Source organism: Megalops cyprinoides, chromosome 14, assembly GCF_013368585.1.
Source record: "Megalops cyprinoides isolate fMegCyp1 chromosome 14, fMegCyp1.pri, whole genome shotgun sequence".
NCBI lineage: Eukaryota > Metazoa > Chordata > Actinopteri > Elopiformes > Megalopidae > Megalops > Megalops cyprinoides.
Genome location: NC_050596.1, coordinates 7641508 through 7667408, shown reverse-complemented (window position 1 = coordinate 7667408; position 25901 = coordinate 7641508). Strand labels below are relative to the sequence as shown.

The 25901-nt window shown below is 45.8% G+C and overlaps 1 protein-coding gene across 3 annotated transcripts in view; it reads left to right on the top strand.

The window, feature by feature from the left end:
* The window catches only part of LOC118788649 (lysine-specific demethylase 6A-like), a 67981-nt gene that overhangs the window by 37603 nt on the left and 4477 nt on the right, over window positions 1-25901 (top strand). The window contains exons 1-18 of one of the 3 annotated variants that reach the window (XM_036544626.1): window positions 986-997; window positions 4292-4346; window positions 4854-4888; window positions 6567-6660; window positions 8433-8559; window positions 9554-9652; window positions 11478-11697; window positions 12265-12399; window positions 14370-14516; window positions 15147-15224; window positions 15344-15451; window positions 15671-16060; window positions 16664-17460; window positions 22057-22186; window positions 22829-22934; window positions 24465-24670; window positions 25638-25699; window positions 25793-25867. In XM_036544626.1, coding sequence (XP_036400519.1) covers window positions 8438-8559; window positions 9554-9652; window positions 11478-11697; window positions 12265-12399; window positions 14370-14516; window positions 15147-15224; window positions 15344-15451; window positions 15671-16060; window positions 16664-17460; window positions 22057-22186; window positions 22829-22934; window positions 24465-24670; window positions 25638-25699; window positions 25793-25867 — 2675 coding nt within the window. In that variant the 5' untranslated portion in view covers window positions 986-997; window positions 4292-4346; window positions 4854-4888; window positions 6567-6660; window positions 8433-8437. Of the gene's footprint in view, window positions 1-985; window positions 998-4291; window positions 4347-4853; window positions 4889-6566; window positions 6661-8432; window positions 8560-9553; window positions 9653-11477; window positions 11698-12264; window positions 12400-14369; window positions 14517-15146; window positions 15225-15343; window positions 15452-15670; window positions 16061-16663; window positions 17461-22056; window positions 22187-22828; window positions 22935-24464; window positions 24671-25637; window positions 25700-25792; window positions 25868-25901 lie in introns of those variants that run through there. The other 2 variants (XM_036544624.1, XM_036544625.1) reach the window with 2 other exon arrangements.

Here is a 25901-nt window from a genome sequence, read left to right as displayed (position 1 = left end):
TGTGTGAGTGGGAGAGTGTGTGAGTGTGTGGTGCTCGGCAGTAGCTGTGAGGTTCCGCTTGATGCTGCGGACCCTGGAGAGCACATTAATAAGAGGGTGCAGCTGCACGTGTGTAACAGGCTCAGCACTGGCAGCCTGCCAGAGCCGTGATTACGCCCCATTCCGTGCGTCCTACTTTCAGAGGGAGGGGTGCAGGTCACAGCATCAAGGCTACGATCTCTGAAACCCTCCTCCTTTAAACAGAAACGTACCTCCTTTTCTGTTGTCCCAGTACAGAGTCAGGCTCTTCTCCTTTTTCTTCTTGAGTGTGTGATGAGGGCTGTGACTGGCAGTGACACAGTATAAAGAGAGCTCAAAATGAGAGTTCCGCTCAGGTTGAGATCCAGGGTGAGAGGCAGCGCAGCTGACGTGGGCACTGTTTTATCCATCAATAAATAATCAGGTCTCTCTGTGCATCTCCTCTCCATTACTCCCACAACCCCGCCCCCCCCCCCCCCCGCCGGCCCTCCAGCGTGGCCCTGTTCTGTGCGTTTCAGCGCGGAGAGCGCCGCATATTAAATTCAGAGGATGATGCTGCTGCAGTGTGTGCAGAACGGCCCCGGAGAGCACGCTCCCACACACGCTCGCGCAGAGGAGCGGTCCTGTAGCGTGATCGTGCCGCTTTATCATGCTAATTTATTTTTGGGGGGTAGAGGGAGGGGAGGGGGGGGTGTGAAATTAGGAGACCGGTGGAGCTTTTCCTCACCGCCTGTGCCCGCGCTGGCAGTTCTGGCCGCGGCCGGTGGAATGGAGTCAGTGTTGAAAAGACAGTCTGCCCGGAGGTATTGTGTGTCATCTCTCGACTGCGGCGCTCTCCTGAATAGTAATCAGGGAGGGAGGGAGAAGCCGGCATTCCTGCTGCAACACCAGACTGGCGGCTGAGCGCTAACATGGCTGCTGAAGGATGCCGTTGTGTTCAGGGGGGTAACCTCTTCCTCACCGAGGCTGCCTGTGTCCGGTAATGTATCCCAGCAGGTCCGTTTGGTGATTATTTCAGGTGCCCGGGGCGTGAAGCATGTGCCCGAGATGGTCCGGTTCTGCTCTGAACGGTGCCCCGTGGAAGAGCAGTGCTCCTTATCCGGGTTGATTTGGTTGACTTCAGCTTGTGGTTTTGAGGACGTGGGTATGAATTTGTTCAGCCGAAGATGTCATGTCCTTTATTTTATATGCACTGTTGGCTTTCATGTCAGATATTGTCAGTTTCTTTCTTTTTTATGAGGTTTAATATCTGGGTTGTCATATTGGAGAGCAGCGTGAGGGAGGTGTGATGTAAACCGGCTGAATGTGTTGTGCTCTGTGTAGACATGCCCTCAATACTTTTGTGTACAATCTTCAGTTTTTGTCACAGTAAGAGCTGTCTGTTTGATTATGCATGTTTTCGTTTTTGTCATTATTCTTCTCTTCAGTCATGGTGTGGGGCTCACTCAGGGTTCAGGTCTCTGGGCAGGCGACTGGCGTTTGACTGTCACCAGGTGATCTGGTGTATTTGAAAGCTAATTTGCCTTGTGATTTGTTTGGGGGGGGGGGGGGGGGGGGGGTTAGTGGACGCTTTCAGCTGCTCGACTTGGCCGCGGGTGGTTACTGTGACGGCTGCTTGTGAAGGGCAGGTTCCCCTCAGTCGCCAGGCAGAGGAACCTGAGGAGGAGGAGAGCCGTTTCTGCAGAGCCGCCTGTTCGCTGATTCAGATGACATGCTGTGAGCAAGGTTACTGAGAACACGTTGTACTCAGGCAGGCAGCGCGCGTCTGCGTGCGTGTGTGCGTGCATGTGTGCGTGCGTGTGTGTGTGTGTCACATAGTTAATGCTATCAGATGCATGCATGCATGCATTCATAGATAATGGCATGGAAGGCCACTTTATCAAGAGCCACTTTCATGGCTACTGAACCCTCAGTGATTTTATATCACCACGCAGGACTGTTGAGGAAAGGAAACTTTCTTCTGTGGGAGAAAAAAAGACAGGATTTTTAAGGTGGTTTAAAAGGACAGGTTTTAAAAGATGGCTTAAAAATGGTTTACTTTTTAGTAGGCATAAGTGACCTATGTTAACTAGTGTAATACATAGCATTAATGTATGATTAACCATGCACATTTACATGAGATGGGCAGCCTAGGAGAGAGACTTAAAATATGGGTATAAATCGGTCTTTCCACCCTCACTGTAACAGTAGCTATCACTAAGTCTCTGTACATCTTTACTGTAACAGTAAAGATGTACATCTTTTTTTACTATGACAGTAAAACAAACACAGATTAAAACTTCACTTGCAAATTACAATTAGTGTGACAGTTTTTAACCTAGAAAGAAAATGCACAAAATGCTGGACTTTATGAAGTGAATCTACTTATCAGTTGCAGTGTAACTGTATAATATCCTACTTTTTCTGGTGCTAAATTCATATTTTAAGAGAACCACATCACCAAGAGGGAACCCCCCCCCCCCCCCAGTGTTGGGTCTCAAACATAATGCTACTTACCATGAGAGTGTGGACTGCAGGGCTTCCTGTTCAGAGTGCATATGACAGTAGAATCAGTAGGTCACCTTCATGAGACAGGGCTAGAATTCAAATGCCTCCAGTTCCCTGAGGTTTCACATAAACCCCTGGGTCCATTGCTCAAGTAACAAATGTGAAAGAAGGAAAGTAGAATAATTATTAATATTATAATTTACATTTGGATCCTTTACTAAAATAGCAAATATAAAAGAGGGAAAGTTGCCCGTTTTCCAAAATTATACTTTGTAGTTATTTTCCTGTCATTTGTGATCAGTATGACTGATGGTGATTCAGGTCATGGAATTTCTATGGAACCGCATTGGTGTCACTGACCAAGTAATATTCAAACAGATTTTATTGAATTCAGAATATTTCCACACATTTCCCTTGAGTTATTTGCAGTCCAAAAATTGTTTCCATCCCTGTAGCATATATATAGGGGATATGCACATGCTAAAGTATTTTCCTGTGGCTGATTAAAAACTGTAGTGGCTGAACTGAGCACTCTGCACAGTTATGTGTTGCAGTTGAGGAATACCTTTCATTACAGTCGGAAGCATCCTAAGCTGACTGCAGTGCAACACTTTTTTTACTTTGATCACCTTTTGAGTTTGCAGGACAAGTTAGCCAGGTGTATGTGACCGTGGTCCGCATGAGTCATTGTAACTGGAATTACCGTACCTATATTTTATACAATATTCATACAGTATAATACACACACTGATATTACAGGAATGTTGATAACTTTAGAGCCGGTTTGCTTTGGCGGTGGCTGGTCGCATTGATGAGTGTAAGTCCAACAGCTCTCCTGGTCGTGAGCCATTGCAGGGGAGAACAGCTGATTTTAAGACAATTTCTGGTGACCTAGCCAGTCAGCATTGGCTTTCCTGTGTTGTATGACAGCTCATTAATGAAGCAGTCTTGAATGCTCAGATTTTCCCAGCATGCTTTCATCCTGGCTGCTGCCTTTGTCTTCTCTCTCGTATTGTTGCAGTCTTTGGCTGCTGTGTTCAGCAGTAGCTGTCCTGAATTATTGCTTAGATGGCTGCAGTGTACTCGGTAATGTCCATGAAAGAAGGCGTCACAGAAACATTGTATCCACCTCAATGAGTGCAAAAACTGTTCACAGTTCTTTCACGGCAGTGCATGCTTAGGCAGGTGTGATTCATAGGCATTCTTTTCAGCAGCAGCACCTTAGGCTACATACACAAAGAGTAGTGTCTCATACATCACTGTGAGTTCAAAAATGCTGTTTCAAAACACAGCCATGACTGGCCTGCTGTCAGATTTCTCATGTTGTTGCAGCTTTGTTCAGCGGCTGACCTGAATTGCCCACTGCCAGTAGGCCCATGTTCTTTCCAGTTGTTTGGAGTTAGAAGGTGGTTGCATGACTCGTTCGGGGGATTGCAACGGCTGTTTGCAGTTTAAAGATGGAAAGTGCCATTATGCGCTGCTGCCTGTTTTTGCAGGTTGAGGAATTTTAGCTGTTTGACTTCTTGTGGTTCGCAGTGGTCCTTGCTTAATTTAGTGTCGATAGAATAGGTCACCCACATAAACACCTAGCATCAAAGATGCTTGTGCAGAACACCATTCAGATTTTCTTGGTTTTGAGTTCATTGTGAACTTCTCTCTATAATCTAGAGACACAGACAAGAAATATTAGATATTACTATGCATTGAAATTATATAATTATGTTTGTTATGACCTGTGTTGTGACCGAGAAACTAACGGTGACATTTTCTCTTTCCCCCGTAACAGCATTTTCAGCTGGCTTTGATTGACTCGACCCCCTGCACTTTGTCCAAAGCTGAAAGTAAGTGCCTCAAATGCCACCCGTTTCTGCACTGCAGGTTTCCTTTCAAACGCACAGTGCTGCTTCCTGAATATAAACTAGCAGCAGAGAAAGATGAGCACCAGCATTCTGTCTGGCATTCCCACATAAATGGCCTGACATGTCTTTGTAATGACAGGAAAGGCAGAATGCGTCCGCCAGTATTTATTTATTTATTTCCCAGTATTATTATTTCATATTTCTTGTGCTGCCGTTTTACGTGTGCCTGAGATTGTGGTTGCCTAGGAAACGCAGACATGGGATCCAGCAGTGTGCTTTGTCTGCAGACCTCTACACCAGACAGCAGCTATCCGTGGGATACTAAGAGCAGCCTAACCTTCTCTATCCCATCTGCATCCATACACAACTTCAGCACTCATTATAGTATTGCAAACAACAAATATTTACTGTATTTCAGTCAAAGGTACTTGGGCACGAACTCGTTCTCTTTGACCGTCTCTAATCCTTTGCTTCTTTTCCCATTCACAGTTCAATTTCACATCGCTCATTTGTATGAAATTCAGGTAAGCCTGTCTGTTCCCTGTTGTACAGTTTTTGTATTCTGTGGGTCACTTTTCAGTTGCAAAGAGATCGGCAGAACTGAATCTTTTACTGCATGATTTATGTACTAAACCTTACAATGTAATTTATGTAAAATTAACATCAAAAGCGGCCAGATGTGGAACTGTAGCAGTAATTGGACTGCGTAGTCAGTGCAAAGGTACTGGTTTGAGATAAATGGAGAATGGGCACGCCCCTCCTACGAGTGCATGTACAGACCCAAAAAAAACCCCTGTGGCTCATCTTCCATACCCTGCGATCACTGAGGGTGAGAGACATGCAGCTTCCTCACCAGCTAGTTAGCAGATGTTCTGCAGTCAATTTACAGACCGCCTGGGACTTTAGGCATACTAATTTGTTTTGGCAGACAGAGCTTAGGTGTGCTGTGCTGTTGAAATCTTCATTATTTTAACATAATCATATCATAATAAACCAGCAGTTGTTGCTCTTCTTGTTGGGAGTTTGATCACTCTTGCTCTCATCCACTGAGTATATTGATCTGAATATTTCCACAATGCAGTTTCCACTCTGAATCCCACTAGGTCATTGTTTTTAGGTTTGAATGTAAAAATGACATCAAATCAACTATCCTTTTTGCTTCTAAGCAACATTTTTGAATAGGGTAAATGGAATTAACGCCATTGTCCTGATAAATTTGGTGGTCCCTCCTTCTGTAGTCATTGAATTGTTTCCTAAACTTGATTGGTTTTATAAACCCTTTGTTGTCAGTGCAGGAGTCCTCAGCTGACCTGTCTGAGAAAGCGAAACCAGTGAGCCTGAGTTTCCCTCCCTGGTTTAATGAGTCAAACCATTCTGTGGGTTTGCCTAGGGTACACAGCGTACTGTCAGAGCTTTTGGGCTGGTGCGTGTATGGTCACAGTGGGATTGCAGTGCAGCAGTTTATGGCACGGCAGTGTCTTGCAACGACTTCTGCATTTTTACTGGCAATAAAACGATTTGCGGAGAGTTAAGCATATGTGGAACCGCTATACAGAGTCACCTTACTGAGGGGCTCCCATCCACCCTCTCATCTTGAATCATTCTGTGGCTCTTTGCCTAATTTCCCTAATTCCAGGTATATAACATGATCTGTGTGTTTGGCTCATTTCAAGCCTTGTTTTCCCAGAAAGGTGTTTACAGTCGCTTGCACAGTAAGGTCAGATGAAGGTCTCTGGAGGTTGATTTTATTCCGTGTGCTCTTAAGGGCCATGGAGGCGTGTTGCTCATGAGCTGGGCTTTTATTCCATGTGCTCTTTAAGCTACGGAGGCGTGTTGCTGGTGAGATGCAATTCTGCGGGGGACCGTGGCATGTTCAACTCTGCACCTGCTACAGAAAAACAGCAAGCCCCCAGGTCACCGAGAAATGCGAACAGTGATGATAGGAGTTCTCATGTTTCTCTGATACATGACTGGTGGTCGGGTCGGTCATCTCATTGAGTCTGACCCCTGTCTCCCCCTGCTCCCTCCCCCCGGTGTCTGTTCGTCTGGTGGGTTTTCGACAGCCATGCTCTTACGTGTTGTCATTTCCTCCCTGTGACCGGTCTGAAAGGCTCGCGTTGTCGAACACCTCAGGAGTTATCGGGCACCTTTGTCCTTCTAGTGTCTCCTCTGTCTGACAGCCTCTCCCCTCTCCCTCCGCAGAAGAAATACCGCACTGCAAAAGAAGCCTATGAAACACTTTTACAGACAGAAAATCTTCCTGCACAGGTGAAGGCAACCACTCTGCAGCAGTTAGGTAAGCAGAATCTCCTCCCAAATTGTCACACAGAATTCAATATACAATGTTGTGAAAATTCCAGCAGAGAAGACAGATACAGAGCTTATTGGTTTGTATTTTGCTCAGGTTTTTAAAAATGACAATGGCAACTCTGTTTAAAAGGAAATCAGTTGAACTCCAGTGTTGCTGTTGCTAATGGATCATAGGCTGATAAAGTTGCATTCATGACAGATCAGTAGCAACTTTTACTCCAGGGAGGATCTCAGGGCTCTTTACAAATTGACACTGGTTATCATCAATGGCCGACCCCTTGAGGGTTGGATGGAGCTTGGCATGGAGCTTGGCTTTAAAGTCATAGATCGTGTCTGTGTCTGATCGACCTTGGGAGAGTTCCAGATATATGGACCCAATAACTGAAAGATCAGTTGCCATCTGGTGAGTATTTGGAACGGCAAGTAATCCAGGATTTCGAGGCCAGAGACAACATGTGAGATCGTAGGGGGACAGAAAATTGGGATAGATCCATTGACTGTCTGATTTAATCATATTTGGGGTTTATGTGGAACCACATTTCATATATAGATGCTACAGAACACACACAGAGTGTTTGACCAATCACAGTGCTGTGGAAGCTCCTGCCACATTACCATTTCCTCTTCAGCTGTCCTGTTTTCCTAAGCAGCTCTGGCTCCTCTGGGCTTCCATAGCTTAGCATGGTGCAGCTGCTCCTCATGATGTCAGCTGTGGCAAAAACCCCACCCCACCCTCTGTCTCACACACACACACACACACACACACACACACACACACACACACACACACACACACACACACACACACACACACGCGCAAACACACGCCTTGAGTATTTACACACATGCACACAGCCTGCCCCGCTCCCTTACACACATGCATGCGGCCAACATGGCACTCGACTCCCTGCTTTAACACCCATCCATTCAGCGCCTGTAATTACGATGCGGCTGCGTCAGAAGCCCATCCCATTCTGTGCGGAACTGCCAGCGCTACCTCCGTCGCCATGGCGATCTTTCCCTGAGCGGCACTCCGCAGGTGTCGCGAGGGTGAGCGGGAAGTGTGTGCGTGTGGCAGCAGAGCAGCTCGGGCCGCGTGGAGGGAGCACTCGGAGCCTGGAAACCACCTCCGTTTCCCAGCACACCTCTCAAACTGCACGACTTCACGCCGTTCCGGGCCAGCACCCGTGACAAGGCTGAACGCTCCACGCCGAAGGACAGGAGTTGCACCGAAATCTGCTCTCACACAGAAGGAGGGAAGAGCTGCACGCCGCCAGCGGAACAGGAGTGCAAGACATCCACTCTAACGGGATGTGATCGTGTTTCTCCGTTCCGTTTGAGCCCTGAGGCGTGGCCTGTCGGTGTGGAAGGCTTGTTAAAGAGGCGTCGTCGCCTCAGCCAGGGAAGACCGAGTCCTTGGGACATAGCTGGCTCAGACGGGACCTTTGAAGAGGGTGGAAGAGCCCTGCCCCCATCTCCTGTCTCCCCATCTCTGAACGGGTGCAGCTAATGCACCGTTCGCTGTTTATGGGGGCCTGCTTTCCCCTCGCTGACTGCTGCTGGCTCTGCTCTGTGCTATCTGACTACAGGCACTCACCTCTAACATTGCACTTCCAGTCCTTTGAACTTTTGGAATATCACAGCGAGTGCACTGATTGGTCAGATTTATCAGGAGGAGTAAATCTGCTACAATTATCTGTACTGTTATTTTTTCTCCCCTCTGTCTCCTTCCCTGCTGCGTGACACTTCTCCCCCAAGGCTGGATGCATCACACAGTGGATCAGCTGGGAGATAAAGCCAATAAGGACAGCTATGCTATTCAGTGTCTGCAGAAATCACTAGAAGCAGACCCCAACTCTGGACAGTCCTGGTACTTCCTTGGCAGGTAAACAAAGTGTTGCATTTTTATTGTTGTGGGTGATGGTAGGCGGGTGGGTGGTGTGTGAAATATAATTGAATTTTGGGAAAGTCTTGAATTTCCTATTTGTGTTGGCTCTATCAGAAATGCACTGAATGCTGTAAACATTTGCTTCAGCTCCTTCAAAGCATATTCAGATTTGTTCACGAAAACACTTTGCAATGAAGTGTCTGACTTTCCTTGATGTGTTGAGCGTTTCAGCTTTGAAGGGAAGCTGCTTTCAGAGCTGCTGCCTTAGAATCAGTATTGGTTGGTAATGTGCTTGTGTGTAAGCAAAGAGATCATACGTGGAGTTGATAAGACTGTAAGGTACAAAAGCTAAACATAAGTTAAAATGGTGGCTTTGTTTCTGGCTGAAATCGAGCGTGCAGTTTTGAGTCTTTTGTTCACGGTGAATCTTCATGAAAGCAGTGTTGAGTCTGTTATTCTTCCCCCGAGTTTCCCCTGTGTGTATGCAATGTGCTCAGGTCATGCAAGGACAGCTTGAGCTCCCTTTAAAAACGGCTTTCTCCAGAGGCCGCCAGCCTCACTGCAGCCCCAGAGGCTTTATCCTGGTACTGTGTCAGGTCTGGAGAACGCCTGCCCTGGGTGGATTGCTAGCTCTGTCTTAGGTCTGCCGCTGCCAGAGCACTGGGCAGCAGCTTCCTTTAACATGCAAAGAGTTTGAGAATGACCCCTGCACAAATGACACAGTGCAGGTTTGCACAGGGAATCTGCTGTAATTGCTGTTTGCAGGATTTTGTCACCATTTCTTTCTTCAAAGTACTTTCTAGTACACAGATATTTGAGGTGAGATTATGAGGTGTTAAAACAGGTTCTGTTTGCGCCGGCCTCGCTGCATTGATTTATATTTTATTATATCAGCATTCTGTGTTGACACCACTTTAGTGAAGATCTAATTTAAGATGTACTTGAATGAAGATGTGCTGAGCTGATACTTTTTTCCTCTGTGTTCCCCCAGGTGCTACTCAAGCATTGGAAAGGTCCAGGATGCCTTCATTTCCTATAGGCAGTCCATTGATAAGTCGGAAGCCAGTGCGGACACATGGTGTTCAATAGGGTAAGGAGCTGGCATATTTTTACAGCGCCTTTCATGCGATGAAACTGTGACCCAAAGTGCTTCACTGCTCGTCAGACAATTAAAGCATTTGAAAATAAAAGGATACAACAAACAATGAGCGAAAATCCCATAGTAATAACAATTTAACATTAGTATAACTATCAGTTAGCAGCTCCATTTCAATTCATAAAAGTGAAATGAAATGATCTGAGGATAACTTTTCAGTGTGGGAGTGAAAAGGGATTGGCCTGTCAACATTGGCTGCACTGATATTATTAGGCATGGGGGCTGCCTTGGTCCCTGGCATTGCTGGGCCCCAAGATATGGGTATGGCCGCTGGAGCTGCCTGTGCTCACAGGCGCTGCAGATACCCTGCTAACACTGCTGACTTACCCGCCTGTAAGCCAGCGCCATCCTGCCTTATGAATGCGCCTCGCTTCAGAGTAACAGGCAACCACTGACCGTTGGATCCATTTAGAATCACAAAGGGTCTGCAGATGTCATCATCACCTTTATCAGGTCATTGTTTTAGGGCCCAGTAAGGATGCTGAAAATAATGACCCGAAAAGGCCATAATTGCAGGGCCCAAGTAAGGCCTTTAATAACAAGAGTCAGATCCAGAAAGAGTTGTGTAGTAGGGGTTGTGAATAGGATGGCAGTATTTCCATGTTTTTCCTGGCACCTGGAATCCTGGCAAGCAGACATGCAAGTGGTTCATGGGAGCCCTTGTTAGGGATTCTTGTTACGCGGCCAAAATGCTTTCAGCAGCATTGTCTCCCCCGCTTTGAGTTATTGTTGCAGGTTCTCGCTTTCTCTTGCACAAGCTACATTATTGGTTTCATCAGCTCCAGAAACTGCGCGTTTTAAAACCTGAATTTTACATTTCACGATTGCTTTTCAGTTTTTCTCTTGTACTACAAGAGTTTAACAAACTGTATTGCACAGCGTTGATGTGTGAAATCAGCTAGCTATTGTTTCTGCATTAGCCCAGATGCTCAGTTGCGGCTCTCTGCGCATTCTGCTTGCGTAGTTTGCCATGGTAGGAAGGTTTCTGCCGATGGATCTGTGCGCAGCTCAATACGTTTCACATCTTCTGTCTCGTGTCTGATTTTTGGTATGGTGTGTCACCGTGCTTTGGCTATTTTTTCGAGTTGCCTCACAGTAATTTTTTTATTAATGTCGGCAGTCATTTTTGGTCAGCTTCGTTTCTGGGAAATTGACAGTGAAGGTGATTCAGGCGAAAATGTCTGACGTGCTACAAATTGACTTGTGCTTGCAAGAGCAATTACCATCACTCGTAAGCACATGACAACGACGATATAAACTGTTGGGCTGATGTGCTGTTTCTATGCACGGATCATTTCGGCAGGAATCTGACAAGCAAACTCGAAACAACCATTATAAATTGTGATTTGTCCTCATAAATCAGTGTAATCCAGAACAACCACTAAAAATATTGTGAAGTATGTGACATACATAAATTATACTGCAAGAAATATAATCAGGTCTGGAATCAGTAACACACATGAAATCCAGCTATCAGGGAGAAGAATATGGAGTTCCAAGCTTTTCATGCATATAAATAAGTATTTTTTTAATAGATTATTGTGAGAGAGGGAAAGGATGCTTTACAGTGGGCACGGTCTCCGGGTTGATTTAACCTGCCTGTTTTTAACCATGTCCTCCACTTAATCAGACTGCCAATCCACCCATCCCGGACAAGACCCATTACCATTCTGGGGCTTGCCATGTGTTGGGGGCGCTCTTGTCTCTGAGACTCGAATGTTTGAAAGATTAAAGCCCCCTGTTGCCTCCCACCCCTCAGAGTGCTGTACCAGCAGCAGAACCAGCCCATGGACGCCCTGCAGGCCTACATCTGCGCCGTGCAGCTGGACCACGGTCACGCGGCGGCCTGGATGGACCTGGGCACGCTCTACGAGTCCTGCAACCAGCCGCAGGACGCCATCAAATGCTACATCAACGCCACCCGGAGCAAGTCGTGCAGCAACGCCGCCGCGCTCATGGCCCGGATCAAATGCCTACAGGTAGAAACCCCTCAGTCTCTCACGCCGCTTGGAGTGAGGGCGGTTTTTCTGCAGTGACTCTTTCTGCAGTAAGATTACTTCAGCCACTTTGGTTGTTGTCTTCGTGTTTTGTTATTTGTATAGTGCACATATTCTGTGTATGATAACTAAAGGGCAACAAGTACGCCTAAGGGCTACGATCAGTGTTGCACTGTGCGTTAAGCCAGTGAGAAAGCTTAACACACATTTCTGTACGTTTATGTTTTCTGTATTTTTCCTTGCATTTTAATTTGCATATTGACAGTTTTAATATGTATGAGTGTTAATATGTATGAATGAATGAGTTGAACATTTTCACCTGTAACGTAAACATAATTCCATAGCATTGAGCCCAGTTTTTTTCCCACTGATTTATTTTTCTGTTAAACTTGATCATATCATATTTAAAATGTATTGCTATAAACCTTCTTACCTTTTCTTTGCTTAGAATGAAGTATATCATATTTAACAGTGGCAGATGTAGCAGAACACCACATTTCATATTCCAGTAGATCAGTATTAAATCTGTTTTTACGCAATTTCTCCTAGGCTCAGTTCTGTAACCTACAGCAAAGTAGTCTACCGAGTAAAAGTAGAATGCTTCCTAGTATTGAGGATGCGTGGAGCTTACCAATCCCAGCAGAGCTTACCTCCAGGCAGGGCGCCCTGAACACAGCCCAGCAGGTGAGAAGAGAGAGCCTATCCTGTAGAGTCGCAGCTGCGGCCCACCTCACTAAACACTCCCGCCAGTGACGCCTTCTTCATACCCTCCTCTCGCAAGGGGAAAAACAAAAAAAAGTGTTCGTATTCTGATTTTGGAACTTTCAAAAAAAAGAGAGCAATATAAAAGGGCTTCCTGTTCCACAGGCAGCCCGTGCACTTCCATCGTGTGGTTCTCCACAATGAAGCCGATGCGTAATGTTCACATTTTTTTGTTTCTCCTTTTACAATTGGAGAAAAAAAAAGATGAAGAATATATAGTGTGAAATTGAATGAATGCTCACTGAAGGTAATGGTTAGTGAATGTGGCCTGTTTCTGTTACTTTTTTTTTTTTTTTTTAACTCTTTTCGATCATATTAACAACCGGTTTGATTAAGGAATATCAGTCTGCACACAGAATTGCCGTAGCTGTCCTTAAAAAAATGTAAAGTATAAGCAACACTGACTCGTAGTATGATGTGTGTGTTTGTGTTTGTTTCAGTAGCGTTTTGTTTAGTTTTTGTCTTTGTGTGGTTTCCTAGATATAAACTGTTAAGATTCTTTGTTTCCCTGGTCAGTGTAACCAGTATTTAGTGCCTGTGTGTTGCAGTACCTCCTCTTTTTCTAATAGGCTGAGTGCAAGGTAAAGAGATTCAGAGTTAGTTTGTGTATCTGTATTCATTTAATGCACAGTACGATGCCATAGTCAGCATTGGTACTGCTGCATCATTCACGATAGATTTTGTTCCTTTGTACATGTGACTTTAGCACCCATCAGTTATCCAAAAACTACAGCTCTCACTCATCCACTGTCTTAACATGCAGGTAATTGCTATCCAAATACCATGGGTGACTGAATGTAGACTGTGACTGATTTGAACTGTGTGAACGATGTATGTTTATATGTGGACTGTTATACAAGCACATTTGTGTTTTATTTAGTATGTAAATATGATTTGTGCGATGTAATATATTTTATATATTCTGTTATAAATTTTATATTTTATCTCTCACTCTTTATTATTCCCAGTAACTGAGAGTTATGAAACTGACCTCAATGGCAGGTCCACAAAAAACAAAAACAAAATTCTTGTAGATACCTATGGCTTGCCAGCTATATTCAACATTCAAGCCTCCTCAGGAGAAATGGTTAATGGCGAAATTTAGTTTTTAATTTTTTGGCCGTTATTATTATTATCATTTTATTTTTCCCAAAGGGAAGAGAAGGTGCCACACTGGGCACAATTCGCATGCTGTGCATTAATGGGAACGTAGTTCATGTCTTCATGCCCCAGTGTCAGTGTGGGTCCCACAGTTAAAAAGCACAGAAGTGAAGTGAAGGGGACCTTGTCACATGACCTGTAATCCACTCGTCTGCACCTCTAACTCTGGGTGTGCTTCGTCTTTCTCATGTTCTCTGTGACGCGGGCTCAGCTGTGCAACACTGTGTGATTAGTTGCCAGAATGGTATAGATGAACACTGCATAAAAGTGATAGAATATTAGCCCCGTGCCTCTTGGAAAAGAGGAAAGGCGGTGCTAAAAATATGGCAGGTTGCATGTAGCTGTAGCCTGCACTTTAAGGAACTTTAAATGATGGATAGAAAGTATAGATAGAAGTATTACACCCTTGCTTTAAATTGTCTAAGCTGTGAACAGTCATGTATTTCTTTGAGCTCTGATATGTAATTATTTAGATTTTACGCAGGATTGTTTTAAAACTAGCTTGTTAAGACTGATTCATTATCTTTCTGTACTAATACTTCTCACTCAGACATTAACCAGAGATTGGTGTCCTGCGGCTGCAGTTCAGCCTGGGCACTGTGTGGGAATGAAGGTTTGCTGTGCGTTGCAGCAGAGCGTCCTGCCGTGACGCGAGCGCGCTCAGCTCAGCCTGCGGGAAGGGAAGCGTCACACAGCGCCCTCTCTGTGCTCTCTCTCTCTCCCCGTGCCAGGCCTGCAAACCTCATCAGAGTCAGGAAGGAGGCCTGGGCCACCCGCACATACCCCCGCAGTCACTGGCTCTGCATATGGGGCCTTCAGGCCAGGGCGACGACCAATCGAGTCCTGCCAAGAGGAAGAGAACGTCGAGCCCAGCTAAGGTACCTCGGCCGGGTTTAGGCTGTCCGCTGGGTTTAGATGCTCGGGTTTCACAGTGTCGATGTCATGGTGAAAAGACTGCAATATCGAAGCAGGAGATTATAGACCAGGGAAAAGGACAAGAGGTCAATTGGTGTACTCCTGAGAGGAGAATGATAAAGTAGTTATAATAGCTGTTTAGCAAACAGAACAGTGGGAAAAGCAAATTGTGTTCAGATGCTAAAGTGATAAATGATAGGGCCAAGTTACTTGGGAAAAAGTAAACATTGGACACCATTCGTTTAGAATGGCGTGAGAGGTGCTGTAGGTACATTTCTTAGTTATTAATTGACAGTGTCAGATATCAGTTCAGAGTTGCATTTCTTTTCATGTGTGTACAGTATGTATTGACATATGGTGAATAAATCATTTGCACCTGTGAGTAGCATGGCAGGTTTGTACACTGGAGGCGATTTTGTTGGCGATGTCAGCGTTAGACCTAGTTGTACAAGTAAACAACTTAGTTGTTTTTCCATGCTAAAAACATCTTTATTTGTGATTGTAATATAACTGGATCCCTCAATCCAAAGATGTTGCCCTGTAGAAGCTGAGCTGTCTTCATGCGTGTCCTTTTTATCATCCAATACAAACAGAACTCTGCGGATTCCTGGGCTAACAGTTCCACACCACAGCAAGTCCCTCACTGGTACTTAACGCCACAAAAGCTGCAGGTACTTAGATGTGTTTGTAGGGGGGAGGGGTTCTGTCAATAAACTGCTCTGAATGCTTTAGACGGACAGGTAAAGGTGAGTGTGAGGTCTTCACCCCCTCCTCTGTGTCCTCTCTGCAGCTCCTGGACCAGCTGCGGGCGAGCAGGGCAAACCTGAAGCCGCTGCAGCTGCAGATGCTGGAGCAGCTGGAAGGCCAGTTCACTCTCATGCAGCAGCACCAGCAGCAGGTGAGCGGCCGGGGAGCCCTGCGGGGCCCCTGTGGATGCGGAGTAACTGGCCTGTCCCTGCTCGTTATGCTTAATGTGGTTATGCTAAGTGTCTGTCAGTCTGTGGTGAGAATATGTTGTGGGCGGTGCAGTATGTAAATCTGGTCACCCTCATTAAATGCTGAAGAGAGCAAAAGCCTCTTGAGAAAACACTCCGTTTCCCGTTTCTTGGCTCAGCAGATGAGACAAAACGCAGCTGGACAGATGCGCCCCAGCGCTCCCAACGGGCCCTCGGCCGACTCTACACTGCCTACGAACTCCGCTCAGCACCCCCACGTCGCTCTGTCCCGGACGCCCTCTGCCCCCCAGCCCCCGACCCAGTCCCCCTGCACCGGTCAGCCAATAGCCAACGGACCTTTCCCAGGCAGCTCCGCCCCCTGCAGCACAGCTGGAATGCTGGGTACCACAGACACTATTTCTGTAGGCAATAATCACACGACAGGAATGGGAAGCAACGGAAACGTGCCTTACCTGCAGCAAAACGCACTACCTCACAACTGCACAACCCCAACCAGCAGCAGCAGCAGCACAGAGGAGCCGCGCAAAACCCAACACATTACCTCCACTCAGGTACGCACCGTCGGCTGTACTCACCGGCTGTGTATGTGTGCGTGTCTGTGTGCTCACTTTTAAACACGTTAGATATTCCTGTAACTACAGACACTCCTGCCTATGATATAAAGGTAAAAATGTGGTAAGTGAGAGCAGAAAAGGGTGGCATAACAAAAGCATATATGTGCTAATTGAAATGCATCGTAGAGGATATGCAGATTGGTATGAAAATGTGGACAGACTGTATGGTGTTGTAGTAGTAAAGCACAGATTGTACTCACTTACTGGCTTCCGTTGAATGAGCTTGATCGTTGTTGCTAAGCTTAAGAGTGAAAGCGTCAGTCTCTGCTTTGTCTTTTGTATTCTGCCACCTGCTCCATGTGTGTTTTAAATGAGGTTATTCCCTGTATTTAATACATGCAGAAAACGGGCTTCTTGGATTACTCCGTCACAAAAAAACCTGTTGGTTAGGTGGCATTTTTGGCTCTCGCAGAGAGAGGACCACTGCTGTGAGGCAGGACTGCTTCGTTCATAACATCGCCAGACCTGTGGAGTTTTATGCTAGAGATGCGTGCTTTGTGAGGCACCGGCAAATATTCTGCGTTTTCTGTTTTGTTCCAGGGGCTTCAAAAAGGTCCAGGTTCGCATTTGGCAGGTCCCAATGGTGAACCACCTTTCTCTTCCACTGGGGCTTCCCAGCCTTTCCAGGCAGCTGGAACTGGTGTTCAGAATCAGGTCGGACATTCCACCATGCCTAGCAATTCGTTACTGCAGGGGGCCGCCCCCAATCACCTGCCCTCTCCTCCTCACACTGCTACCTCAGGTGGACAACAAGGCATTACCTTAACCAAAGAGAGCAAGCCTTCAGGAAACAGCGCGTCGTCAGGGCCTGACAGCTGCAGGCATTCCGGAGGGGCGCCCGACAGCACTGCCACTGTAGAGGGACTCCCTAATCATGTCCATCAGGTGATGGCAGATGCTGTTCTGAGGCCTAGCCATGCGGACTCCAGGTCACCAGGTGTACTTAGTTCAGACAATCCTCAGCTCTCTGCCTTGTTGATCGGAAAAGCCAATAGCGACGGGGCTCCCGGGGCCTGCGAGAAGGTCAACAACGTTCACCCGGCCGTTCAGGGCTCCCGGACCCAGGCGAACTCGGTGGCGTCCTCCCCCTCGTCAGTCATGTCCACAGCCACCCCGTCGCCCAGGTCCCTGGAGCAGGCCACCACCAACAGCGTCAACAGCCTTAACAGCCCCTGCACTGGGTCTGGGCCTACGCTGAATGGCAAAGGCCTGGAGGACTCTCAGAGCCCCATGAAAGTGGACCCCCCTGCAATCAGCCACAAAGCCGCCCTCCCCCTCGCCCCCTGGTCCTCCGTCTCCATCTACCCCAGCTCTGCCGACGTGCTCAAAGCCTGCAGGTAAGCCCCCCCCCCCCGAGAGGAGAAACCTTTGCGCAGGGTTCTTGGCTTTGTGTTACTGGGGTTTGTGTCCTGTTTTCAAGGCAAGAGCATGACCGTTGGCATAGACTAGAGATCCATTTCTGGTTGATAAAGAGGATGTTGGATGTAATGATTATGCTGTAGGGGCATGCCCATGCCACGCCTTGGTGAGTCTGCAGTTAGTCTGGAGTATCTTTCTCTAAAAGTGGCTATTCAGGCTTCCTCGTCCTGCCACCACATGCAGTAATCTTCTGCTTCGTATGGAGGAACGTGGAGAGAATGTGGAGTGTGTGCTGAGCAGACTTCAGTGTCTTAATATGGGTCAAAGGTCAGAGATCAGGGCACAAACCAGGAAATAATCGAATGAGTCATTCTGTCTTCGTGTGGAAGCACACTGTTATGTATTTACTTTATTCATTTGGCAGGTGCTCTTATCCAGTGTGACTTACAAAGCAAGGGCATATTCTAAGTGCAAATAAAACCATATTAAAAACAGTAGATGCAAAAAAAAAAAAGAGTCAGTATGTCAATACATTTGATATAACAACCAAAACATCAAGAGCAGCTAGTTTCAGGGTGTAAGTCTGCAGTAATAATCCCTGTAGAGCACAAAAGCAAGACTGAAGTGCTGCGTATTGCTCTGTGCACTGTAACACGGTTCAGTGCATTGCTCATAACCCCTCCTTCTGGTGCCTCAGATACCGTGTGATATAGCGTAGCGCTTGCATCACCTGTAAGTGCAGGGGAGCGGTGGCTGATAAACCAGTGGAGGAGCCTGTAGCGCACCGAGTGAGATCAGATCATCTTTTCTCAGGGATTGATTAGTAAGGCTGGTAACGAAGACATGCTGTTTCCATGTGACAACTCCCATCATTGTGGTCAGTGCCAATGGGGCTTAGCTAACATGTTCTCTTTTATTTTATTGAGTTCTAGAATTGCCAAAAGTTAATCCTGGTTTCCTCTAACTGCCCAAAGGCTGATTTTAATTGCAGTCCAGTTGTGTTTTTTGGCTCACTGTTCTAAGGAATGCCATGGTTCATTGCTCTTTTAATTTTGCTGCTGTTCACTGAAAAATACTGATGATGAATGTGAGATCTCACTGTTTTAAGCATGAATTCTGAATGACACAGCTGTCCAAGCGCATTCAGAAACACAAGTGTGTAAGAGTGTAAGTGTAAGATAATCATATGAAAGGTTATAAGTCACTGGACTTGTGTAGCACAGAATGCTTTATGATGCTGTCATATCTTTGTGTGATGTCATAGCCTGCTGTAAATCAGTGCTCTGTTTTGTCACAGTATGTTATGAGCAGCAGTAAGCAGTGCTTTGTGATGTCATAGTAAGTTGTGGGCTGTTATAAGCCCTGCTTTTGTGACGTCATAGTACACTGTGGGCTGCTGTAAGCAGTGCTTTGTGATGTCATAGTATGTTGCGGGCTGCTGTAAGCAGTGCTTTGTGATGTCATAGTATGTTGTGGGCTGCTGTAAGCAGTGCTTTGTGATGTCATAGTATGTTGTGGGCTGCTGTAAGTAGTGCTTTTGATAGTAAGTGAAGTAGCCCTCTCAAAATAGTACAAAAGGTGTTTTCCCATCATACCTGTCACTGGCTTAGCCAGTTACATAATGGCAATAATGGCAAGTTGATTGAACACTGACAAAAGTGGAAAATCTGTAATATTTGTATTATATATTTTTATATTATTCATCTTTCAGTGTCATCTGAACCAAAAATGCACTCTGCATCATGAACCGTGAGGTGAACAAAGACAGCGGATGATCACAGGCAGCAAAAATGAATTTATATTTGTGTCATTAGTTCTTTCATTTCCTCTTAATCTTGGTTGGAGGCCATTCACAGTATTGGCCCAACAATGCCACATTGCACAGCCTATGCAGAAACTGTGTGGCCATACTGCAGAGGTGGTTGTAACCACAGGTGTTGTAACCACTCTGAATGTAATGAAGGCAAACAGTGATGCTGGTTATATTTTAGATTAAAATATGGTGCAGGTTATGTTTTAGATTATCATTCGAGACATGGCAATGGTCTCAACCACACAAAAGGCTGAATGTTATGGAACTGTCTTGGACAGTCTGGGAAAGGGTATTTTTCCCCCTTAATGTGTTAATGTGTGTGTACAGTTTTGACAGGTGTAGAAGGGAGTTGGTGGTGCCAAAGGTGCATAGGTTTCATGGGGAAGGCATAAGGAATACTACTCTCATTGCATCATTAACCTCTCTGAAGACAGGACTGATGTGCTACCTGGGTATTGTAGTTCTCTTCTATCAAGAACTCAGTTTTCTGTTTCAGACCTGGGTAGTCACTGTAGCTGTTGGAATAAATATCTTCAGATTGCTTTTTTTGATGAAATGTTGAAAAATAACTATTTTTCCACATTCTTGTGTGGATTCAAGTATATTGATGTTTTCTTGGTTGTTTATCACTTAAGCATCCATGTTGGCATACGTCTTGCCGTGGGGGTTGTTAAATATCAGATGGTTTTAATCTGAGAGTTTCTTCTAGGGAGATTTAAGAACAGCAGTTAAAACAAACTAAATTAGATTGGTCTCCTTGGGCTAATTTGGTGATCACCCTCAGATCTTAGTTGTGATTTGACTTTGATGTTGAGAGAAACCCTGTTCCTAATGTTAATTCATTCACTCAGTTTCCAGCAGAGATCTAATCGTTCAACTGATTTGTTATCTTCATTTAGATTGCAAAGATTATTTTCTCTGTTCCTTCCTATAACCTGGGGTTTATCCATGGATCATTACCAGTGCTAGTGCTTGCAAGCCCATACCCTGGTCCCTTGTACACCGTGATGCTAAGACACTTCCAGAAGTTAATTTGTTGCTGGGTTTGTGTAACTGTTTTTGAACAGATAGATGCATTTGGTTTGTGCTGGTAACTCATGAGTGTGATTTTTTTTTTTTTTTTCCTCCTCTTTTTGTTTTGACATTGAAAGGCATTCTGTCACTCATCCCTAAAATAAACGCCGGTCTGCGGAGTGAGATATCTGCTCCTTCTGGTCTCCCATCTGATCACTCCTCAGCCAGCAGATGGGTGGCGTGTGAGGAACTTACTGCAGACTTTTGCTAATTTAACTAGCGTGACCCTTGTTGCTTGACAGACAGTCCACGACACTTGCATAAAATCTACAGCACCACCGATTCCCAGCAGATTGATTTGAATTTATTTGATAAAGTTAAAAACACGGCATTACCACAATGCAGACACACTTGTCTAAAAAGAAACTGAGGGTAACACAATGAAGTCCCAAGACTTATTTACATGGTCCTCCCCAGGTAGGCAGACAGAACAGGTTTACACAAATGCACCCAAATTTAACATACTGGAGGCCTCCATATTTTCCCTGCGTAGGAAATGCTCCCAAACACATGGAAACGCTGCTGTTAAATGAGCGGTCATGCATGAATTGCACTAATTGGTTATGCCATGTTTACTTACCAGTTAATTACTAAATGCTTCCTAGTAGAATTAAGTAGCATTTGAACACAGTGTTTGTCTAGCACCAGCTTTGTTTTACCATTTTGCTGTAGGTGCACTGCGATGACCTGCATCCTGCGTTGATTTTGGCATTCACAACAGTTTAGCCAGACAGATCCAAATGACACATTCCAAACTGCACTGACATAATTATGACAAGTCACCGCCCCCCCCCTTTGTGCAAAGCACAGGAGCACTCAATTGTTGTGGTCGATTTAAATTTCAGAACAAGTTTTCGGGACCAGTGATTAATATTAGATTAATATTGAATCTGTGCTGTCCAAAATTAGATCGATTAGGTCGAATAATCGTACAAATCAGACATTTTGCAGTGCTCATCTCCGCAGGATCCATGTATGTACCGACCTTAAAGTGAGTGCCATGTCAGCGGCTGATGTTACTTGAAATGAACCATATGAGTCTAAACGGAGCCCCCTGAGCAGACTGAAGACTGCAGAGTTCCTTTATCTGTAGATGTGACAGATTTCCTGGTCTTAGCAAGACTCTGTGAATGGATTTTTACAGCACTTCAGACCTGAGTTTGCTGTGAACAGGTTTGCCGCGTGAGGACGCAGTAAACTAAAATGTGCTAATATTTGTTAGCGCCGTTGTTTGGAGGATGTTTTCTTCATATTTGTACATTAAAATCTTCACATGCCAAGCAAGAATCCATAGCAATTAAAGTAATTAAAAGCATGTGTGAAATGTAGAAGAGGGATTTCACACAGGGAGAGCACAGATGTGGATGCTGCTACACTGCCCCCTGTTGGCTGCAGGGTACCATTGTGCTGACCTCCTGAGACACTGAGACACAGGCCTGGTGCTGCTTTCTTAGATGGAGAGGTTGCAGTGCAGTGACCTCTGTCAGGCTGACTGGATCTCATCGCTTGCTCCCAGTACAGCATTAATTAACTAAGTATCATGCGGATGTCACAAATTGTGGTATCAAAATTACACCTTCCATTGTGTTCTACTTTTATGGCACAAGGATAGGAATGCAGTTCTGAATTAATTTAAATATCGATTGATTTATTTATGCATTTCTGAATTGCCTTTTTGTCATTGTAGAAACCTGGGCAAGAATGGTTTGTCAAACAGCAGCATCTTGTTGGACAAGTGTCCGCCTCCACGAATGCCTCCTCCACCCTTTCCCCCGCTGCCAAAGGACAAACTGAACCCACCAACCCCCAGTATCTATGTGAGTATACCACCTTACCCCCAGTATCTGTGTGAGTATACCACCTTCCCCCTAGCATCTGTGAGTATACCACCTTACCCCCAGTATCTGTGTGAGTATACCACCTTACCCCTAGCATCTGTGATTATACCACCTTACCCTTAGTAACTGTGTGAGTATACCACCTTACCCCCAGTATCTGTGTGAGTATACCACCTTACCCTTAGTAACTGTGTGAGTATACCACCTTACCCCCAGTATCTGTGTGAGGTTACCACCTTACCCCCAGTGTGCATGTGAGTATACTACTGTACCCCACAGTGTCTATATGTAAGTATTGCACAATACTGGCAGCTGGCTGGTGTGGAGGTGGCCATGCTGCTCCTTTCCACATGCAGATGTGCTGTGTATTGATGAACACATTGATGAAAAGTGGTCTTGGAGATTTCTCCTTTATTGTTCTGTTGCCATGGTAAAAAAAAAAAAAAAAAACTAGAGAATAAAGAAGCTGTTATGAAGTAAAATTGATTTAATAATCACTCTGTCGAACAAGGTAATCAAGACGGCGTTTACTTGCTGGCAGAAGAAAAGTCCTGTCGAAGTGATGTCGCTTATTCCGGGCTCCTCTGTATTCATGTTCTGTCCTCCTCTGCTCCTCCACAGCTGGAGAACAAGAGGGACGCCTTCTTCCCCCCGCTGCATCAGTTCTGCACAAACCCGGCGAACCCCGTCACGGTGATCCGGGGCCTGGCGGGGGCTCTCAAGCTGGGTAAGCAGCGACAGACCTTGAGCACACGCTCTCGGGACAGGTTACAGTCTACGCGGGCTCATGTGGGAGGCGTGTTTCTACCACGATAAAGCCAGATTCTGGTGCATTTGTGTCAAATCCAGTGGAAAAGCCGCACGCCAGAGGCTCCGTGTGAGAGTCCGGCTCGTTGCGCGCGTCTGCGCGGATGCGGTTCGCATACATGGCAACAGCACCACCTGCAGGCTGACAGAGTCACTGCATGTAACATCCTGGAGTCTCCAGCAATGCAGTGCAGTGCTGCGCAGAGCTGCTTCGAAGACGCTCGCCTGTGCAGCTCTGCGCTGTGCCCAGCTCATTTACTGCAGCGTACTGCCAGAGAACATCTTCAGCACAATTAAAATGAGGGAGTTTGCTCTAATAAGCGCACACACATCTACATATACAGTGCCTTGCAAAAGCATTCAGACCTTTGACCGATTCCCACATTTTACTGAGTTATAAACGGTACATTGAAATTTTGTTCTGCCTGATGTTTTATTTAGAAACGCTGAAACTCAAAATGTAATTATTTTAAGGTCACCAAATTGTCCCAACAAGGACACAGTTGCCATACAATTGGTCTAACTGAACCAATAAAGTAAATGTTACTGTCGCAGTAAAAACACCAACTCTGTTTAAGAATCATCGGTCAGGCTGTGAAAATGTTTTGTGTTCAGATGAGACCAAGACAGAGCTTTTTGGCCCAATTTCAAAGCGCTGTGTGAAGAAACACCATCTATATAGTTAAGTGTGGTGGTGGCAGCATCATGCTGTGGGGATGCTTTTCCTCAGCAGAAACTAGGCATCTTGTTAAAACTGAAGGAACAATGAAATGGCAAAATACAGGGAAATACTGCAAGAGAACCTGCTTTGGTTTGCTGGAGCTTGGAAGAAAGTTCACCTCTCAGCAGGACAGTGGTGCCAAGCACAAGGCCAAAGCAACATTGGAGTGGCTCTAGAGCAAAAAGGTGAATGTCCTACAGTGGCCCAGTCCTAACCTCAGTCCCATTGAGAATCCGTGGCATTGTTTGAAAATTACAATCCACAAATGCCTACCAACCTGAAAAACGTGCAGCAAATCTGCCAAGAATGGGTGATCATCCCTCCCAGTATTATGCAACGCTCGTAGATACTTATCCCAAAAGAATTAAAGCTATTTCAGCAAAAAGGGGCTGGAGGGGGGTTGAATATTTATGCAAAGAGCGTTTTTTTTTCTTAACATTTGAGAACATGTTATCACCTCAAAACAGTTAATTTTGACTTTCATTGTCTTTAAATAAAACTTCACACAGAACGAAATTTCAGTGTATCATTTCTAATTCAGTAAAATGTGAGAATTGGTCAAGGGTCTCAGTACTTTCGGAAGGCACTGTGTGTGTACACACGTGTAAATGGTCATATCATGAGAAAGTATTTTTGTTTTATAGGCTTATCTAGGCTGTTGTGTTCCTGTCACTTGTGTTAAGGATATGCTAATTTCTGTAAATGTGTGCTCCTCCTCCCCCGCTTCAGACCTGGGGCTGTTCTCCACTAAGACGCTGGTGGAGGCCAACCCCGACCACCTGGTGGAGGTGCGCACCCAGCTGTTCCAGCCCACCGACGAGAACTGGGACCTGACGGGGAGCCGGAAGATGTGGCGCTGCGAGAGCAGCCGGTCCCACACCACCATCGCCAAGTACGCCCAGTACCAGGCCTCGTCATTCCAGGAGTCGCTGCGGGTCAGTCTCCCACAATGCTCTGCACCGCCTGCTCTCTGCCTCAGAGTCCCTTCCGCGTCTGCTGGAAAGAATCTGAACCCATTTGCTGGCCCTTCCGCATAATTATGCTCCCTGAGCTGCCAGTGGTTGGTGGCAAGGGTTTGATGAATATAATGCAATATGTATGGGGGGGGAGTGTCGGTGGCCAGATGGCTCAGGTCATGTGTCACTTGCGCTGTCAAAAGGATCTCAGATCTGAACCCAGAGATTTGTAAATCCTTCAGCGTGGATGTTGCTGTAAAATGAGGTGAATTTTGAATTGGCGGAAAGATTGCAGACGTTATAGATGGTTTGTTAAAGAGTCTAGTTGAGATTATCGTCTCGGAACCTGGTCAGACGGTGACTGAGTTGTGCTGGCACTTTGCGGCAGCACAGACCTGACAGTTCTGGGGGTGCTGGAGTGAATGCCGCAGGTAAAGAACCCTTCCCTCATTTGTGGAGTTGGGCAGTTTTCTGTCAGAGCTGCTGAATGGCCTTTGCCTGATGAGCTGCACCCTCAGAAGTGTGAAAATCTGCCTCCCCTCCGCTATAAATATTCATAGTGTTTAACTGTGTGTGTGTGTGTGTGTGTGTGTGTGTGTGTGTGTGTGTGTGTGTGTGTGTGTGTGTGTGTGTGTGTGTGTGTGTGTGTGTGTGTGTGTGTGTGGGGTTTCACAGCTATTTGCTAACAAAAACTACTGCATTGGGATGTTTTTAGAGCATTTGCACAGTGTCTGAAGATCCTGAAGTGACCATATTTAGTGCAGCTTAGAATCCTACTGTCCTAACTCGCCTCTGCCTGTCTTCAAAATATTGTGCCCTGTTGGCACAGTAAAAGTTATTTTAATGGATTCTCAGGAATGAGCTGTTGTACTTTGTTGGGCAGTTATAAAAGGGAAACTGTGTAGCTCTGTTTTAGTTCATCGCCATTTTATTCCTTTAATTTAAGGAGGAGAACGAGAAGAAGGGACAGAAGGAGCTCTCGGACACAGAGTCGCCGTCCTCAGAGAAGTAAGATCCTGCCTGTCAGACAGGGAATGAAATCAGCGAACACTCGGCTGACCTCGTCGTGCAACTGACCGCAATTTCCCTCTTTCTCCACAGTGCGGGCCAACGAAGAAAGGGTCCCTTCAAACACGTCAAGTTTGGGACAAACGTAGACCTGTCAGACGAGAGGAAGTAAGTGCCGTCTGTCTGCCGGCAGGTCGTGTTC